The 5,189-nt window shown below is 64.9% G+C and overlaps 1 protein-coding gene across 1 annotated transcript; it reads right to left on the bottom strand.

Moving 5' to 3' along the window:
* Positions 1–778: 778 nt before the first annotated feature.
* Positions 779–4,719, bottom strand: PARP3 (poly(ADP-ribose) polymerase family member 3). The gene is made up of 10 exons (XM_009274766.2): positions 4,490–4,719; positions 4,149–4,274; positions 3,494–3,685; positions 2,987–3,122; positions 2,507–2,733; positions 2,204–2,350; positions 1,976–2,053; positions 1,545–1,722; positions 1,206–1,352; positions 779–1,087 (listed from the first exon to the last, which is right to left on the bottom strand). Exons 1-10 carry the CDS (start codon positions 4,670–4,672, stop codon positions 918–920), a joined length of 1,584 nt encoding a protein of 527 aa, XP_009273041.1. The 5' UTR covers positions 4,673–4,719; the 3' UTR covers positions 779–917.
* Positions 4,720–5,189: the final 470 nt, after the last annotated feature.

The raw sequence follows: 5,189 nt of genomic DNA, 5'->3' as shown, positions 1-5,189 counted from the left end.
CTCTGCACTCGTGGCGGGCCCACGGGGGCCAGCTCTTGGGTCTCGCAGCCCGGAGGGGGCCAGAGGGGGGGGACAGCTGCTGGGTCCTGCCGGCAGGGTGGGGGGGCTGTGGGGCCCCCGGGCCCCTGCCCCCCCCCCCCCAGCATGGCCACCCGCTGCACCAGGCCTGGTCCTTCTGCAAGGACAGCTCAGCCCCGAGGTCCCCGGGGCTCGGGGGCCAGACCTACAGGTAGGTCTGTGGCGTCTCCTCCCCACCAGCGCACAGATGCTCTGGAGCATCCATGGGGCATCAGGGTAACACAGCTGGGAGTTGCCCTTCCCCGGCACCCCGGGGACCCAGACACGCGCTTGAGGGGCACATGTGAGCGCGGAGAGGAGCTTGGCATGGGCGCCAGGCTGGGGCAGGGCAGCAGGCACAGCACCAAGCATGGCACCAGAGAGAGGGCAGGCGCTCGCCCTCCGGACGGATGGATGAGCTCCTTCACACTCAGGCAGGGCGGCACGTCTTGCTCATCCTCTGTAGCTCTGACGCCACGGTGACAGGCACGAGCCACATGCCTTGCCAAGGTGACGAGGGCACCTGGCTTGCAAAGCCACCAGCTTTCACCTGAAGGCTGCTGGCACCGGATGGCTGCAACAGGCTGCAGCCCCTCCAGAGCCACCCGCCACCATCCCTGCAGGGACACACCACCACCCTTCCCTGCTCCACACCCGCCTTGCCGGGCAGGAAATCACTGGCACCGCTCGGTACAAGGCATGGTGTTTTTATTCACGGTCAAAGCAGGCTCTGTCCCCACGCCGGCCTGTCCCTTGCCAAGCCCCAGGTGGGGTGGCCAGAGAGTCCAGACCACTATGCTCCGGGCTGGTGGGCATCACCAGCTGGTGCTGGGATGGGGCTGCGGGGTGCCCGGGCACCCTCAGAAGTGGAGCTGGACAAGGTAGCGGATCCGGCACTGGCTTTCCTGGTAGATGAGGTACTCGCTCTGGCTGAAGGAGGAGTTCTTGTAGGCGGGCATGGGGATGGGCTTGCCCTGGCACACCAGCACCTTCTTGCCATCCAGCAGCATCTCCTCATCCTGCGCAGGGTCTGGGCGAGAAGACACCCCCCACCATCATGTCAAGCCCGAGATCTGGCCTCTCTCCCCCACTGCCCCGTGCCCACCCCAGGCCCACAGACCCCATATCCCCTCCTGCCCCAGGCTCACCCGGCTCCGTCTGGCCGCAGGCCAGGACGCTGTCGTAGCCGGTGGGTGGCTGACGCAGCATGGGGTCATCGCAGGTGATGCGGTAGGGCTTGCCCAGGGCCACCTCCGTCAGGAACATGATGCCAACCTTCTTGGATGTGCAGCGCACTGCCGTGGGAGAAGGGGATAGGATGATGGCACCAACCCTAGTGTTCCCATCTGGTTGTGCCCAGGCCACCCCGGCATGCAGGGATTGGCTACCATGGCAGGGAAGGGTCTTGGCATTCCCAGCAGCTGCCTGGCAGGGGGTATGCAAAGGCAGCTGGGCTCCCACAAACTCTGTGGGCCCAGGACCCTCACCGTAGCCGGCTGACTTGCTGTTCTCGGAGGCGAAGTAGATGCCCTTGCCCACGCGCCCGCCTGAGTGGGGCATGATGCGCAGCCCGCTCTTCAGGATGGCCGCAATCACTGCCACGTTGGTGCCGTGCCAAAGCAGGCGCCGGTGCTCCAGGAGGTCATGGGCTTTGAAGCGCTCGTCCTGGAGAGATGCAGAGCTAAAGGCTGTCCACGGAGGGAGACATGGAAGCCCAGGGCAGGGAGACTGCCACCCAAACCCCCCAGCCCAACCCCAGTGCCAGGCTGGAGGGGCAGGGGAGCGGGTGCCTGTTTGCCCCTGGCCAGCTGGGCTGAAGCCCCCCCTGGGTGGAGAAGCCCAGAGCCCTAATGCAGTCCTGGGGTGCAACCGGGGCTTCCCCACTGCGGGATGGGGATAATCATCTCCTTCTTCTCACCTCACCATCTCGGGCCACCTGCCAGATGTTGAGGATGTGGAGTTTGCGCCCAGTCTGTGTCACGTAGTTTTGGATCAGCTGCCAGGGAGGGAGGCAGGAAAGCAGTGTCACCGCAGGCAGCCATCCCAACAATGCCCACACTCCCCCTGGGACAGTGGGGACCTTTGGGGTGCCCGTAGGCCTGGCATGGTTGCTCCCCATCATGGGGCACCGTGGCACAAGCAGCACCTGGTATTCCCGGGAAGCCGGGTCCAGCAGGGAGAGCTGGCAGCAGAGCAGGGCGTAATCCTGATCCAGCGGATGGGTGACTTCCTCCTCCTCCTCCTTCACCTTCTGCGCCTGCAGGCTCTGTGCCACCTCGATGTCGGCCAGCACCTGGCAGGCACAGACCGGGGACATCCTCACCGCCGGTGCTGGGCACCATGCCGGGTGACCAGGGCAAGCCCAGCCTCCTGCCAGCACCTCCCTGTCCCACAGGCAGGAGCCCTCCTTGGGGAAGGATGCCACCCACCGGGTGCCCCGGCATCTCACCAACAGCATGTCTTTCTTGGCACGCAGCAGGTCAGGGGAGTTGATGGGGGGTGGCCGTGCCCGCCCAAAGTTATGTGGGATGATGGTGTAGAAGCGGGAGGAGAGGTCCTCCAGGCGGGCAGCCTGGGGAGGCTGCTCCTGCAGCGCCGCCTCCAGCTCCTCCAGCGCCTCAAAGCCCCTCGCAATCTGCTGCTTGCTCAGCTTCCCCAGTGGCATCTTCTTCACATCTGGCCGGGGGAACAGGGGAGGGCGCGGGTGAGCCCATCTGCCCCACTTGCCCCACAGCTACTTCCAATAACCTCCAGCATCACCACAGGCACACGCGGGCACCCTGCATGAGGGGTCCACAGTCCCACCAGGTGTCGGGCTGTCAGTGGGGATGCTCTAAAATCCACTGGCACCTCTGCCCCATTCACCTCCCCACCTGCATCCCCCGGCCACAGCCCCCAGACTCACCCCATGCCACCCATCACCTCCTACCGATATTCATGGTCTGCATGGCATCCCGGAACATGTCGCTGCTGAAGATGAGGGACATCAGGTCCTGCGTGGCTTTGTCCAAGGTGCAGGGCAGCACCCGCTGCTTGCGGACCTTGTCCCCATCCACGCCATCCACCTGCAGACCCCCAACATCACCGCACCGCCTGTGAGCCCACAGGAGGCTGCGGGGGCACGGCACCAGGGCTGCCTGTCTCGGTGGTGAGAGCCTCGCCCCCGGGCAGCAGAGCAACGGGCAGGCGCTGCCTCCGCTTTCCATGACCGATGCTACCCAGATGCCCGTGGTTCTTGCTTGGGATGCCCTCCCTTTCCATCTCAACCCATTAGCCCCAAACCGCTGCCCACAGGCTGTATCAGCTCACACCCAGACCCTTCCCAAAACCCACCCCATCCTGCTGACCCACTTGGATGTCCTGCTGCCCAGTGGGCCAGGGTGGGATGTGAGGACCACTCCACTGCAGTGAAACCTCGGCTGCCCAGCACACTCACCCTGAGGGCAACCTCCACCTCCTGCCCGGCCCCCGGCTGCACCTCAATGAGCGTGTACTTCCCCGGCTGGGCAACGAAGTTCTCCCTCGCCGCCCAGCTGTTCTTGGTCTTCTCCCAAAATTTCTTCTCAAAGTCCTTCTTGGCAGCCTCCAGGGAGGCGGAGGACATGAGCTTGGACTGGCCCACCTCCCCCTGGCAACAGATGGCAGTGGTCAAGACGCCCCCTGCATCCCTGCTCTACCAGCCCCATGCCGGTGGGAGCAGCCTGGGAGCAGGGGGGGTGCAACAGGGAGGCTGCGATGGGGGGGCTGCGAGGCACCAAGCAGGAATGTGCCAGGCCACTAGCACCGGGTCTGGGGGTCCCTCCAGCTCAAGGAGACACCCTGGGACTCCTTGCTGGCGTGTCATGTTCACTGTCATTGCAGTGACGAGGTGCCATGTTCCCCGGCCAGGCTGACCCCATTGTGTGTGGGCAAGTCCTTGAAGCCCCCCCAACAAGGGGCTATAGCAGGGCCACTCGGTTGCTCGCTTTGGGACTGGGAACAAGGGATGGGGACCACCAGGTTCATCCCCAACCCTTGGGGGTCCCAAGGCAGGGTGGGGACAGCCGTGAGGGAGGGGATGTCCACCCCAAGCGATGCCAGGGTGGACTCACCACACGGCCCCAGTGGCTCCAGACGCTGTAGGCACCGTCATGCTCGAGGAGCTGGATGATGTAGAACTTGTTGTTGTTGGCGCCGATGTTGGTCTGGTTCAGGGTGCAGTCATAGTCCTCGTAGACCTACAGTGAGCAGCATGGCCCAGCCTGGCACCTGGGCAGCGTTTGGGGATGGGGGGCAGTGCAGAGCTGTCCCAGCGGGGACACAGGAGGGTCTGCAAGGAAAATTGGGGCTGCCCCTGTGTCAGCAGGGCGGGGGCTGCCCTGGGACTCCCCCCGTCCCTCCTGCCCATGTCTTCCCGTCCCAGTCACTCTGTGTACCCCAGCCCTGCTCTTACCCGGGCGCCCGGTGTTGTGCTCAGGGGGCACAGCGCATCGATGGTGGCAGGGGGCTTCTCCTTGGGGGCAGTTTTCAGGGCTGCCAAGGTGGAGCTCCAGGCGTCATCCTCCTCTCCCTCCTTTGCTTTCTTGCCCCTGCCATCTGGCTGCTTCAGGGGGGATGCGTGGCGCTTGGAAGCCATGGCTGAGCCACCCTTGTGGGGCCAGTGCAGCCTTAATCTCCCAGCAAAATCCTCAGGGAGAGCAGAGCAGGAGGCGAGAGATGCCGAGCTGCCCTTCCAGGAAAGTCCATCTGGGCTGTGCCTCGCTTTCCCTACGCCTCCAGCCCACAGCTGCTTGCGCAACAAACTCAGGTCAGAAGAGCTGGAAGAGGATGAGGGTCCGCCGGAGGGGAGGGGGAAGCCTGGAGAGCCCTGCCTGGCCCCCACCAACCCTCACCAGGGACCCCCAACCCGCAAGAGTGTGTCCCCAAGGCTCCCCTAGCCCTGTGCCCCCAGGGGCATGCAGGAGAGGAAAGCATGCAATGCCCCCCCCCAACATGCAATGCCCCCCCCCCCTCGAAAAAATTCCCCCCAAGCCCAGTGAAGGGGTGCAGCACCCCGCAGGTAGAGGGCGTGGTGCTTTGATTTGGGCACAGGGTGGGGGGCTCGGGCAGCCCCTCATCTCCCGTGCCACCCTGGTCTCAGCAGAGAAGGGGGC

The sequence above is a fragment of the Aptenodytes forsteri genome, unplaced genomic scaffold (genome assembly GCF_000699145.1).
Source record: "Aptenodytes forsteri isolate BGI_AS27 unplaced genomic scaffold, ASM69914v1 Scaffold368, whole genome shotgun sequence".
NCBI classification, from domain to species: Eukaryota; Metazoa; Chordata; class Aves; order Sphenisciformes; family Spheniscidae; genus Aptenodytes; species Aptenodytes forsteri.
Note: the sequence above shows the minus strand (reverse complement) of the source record. Positions and strands in the feature narration are given on the sequence as shown.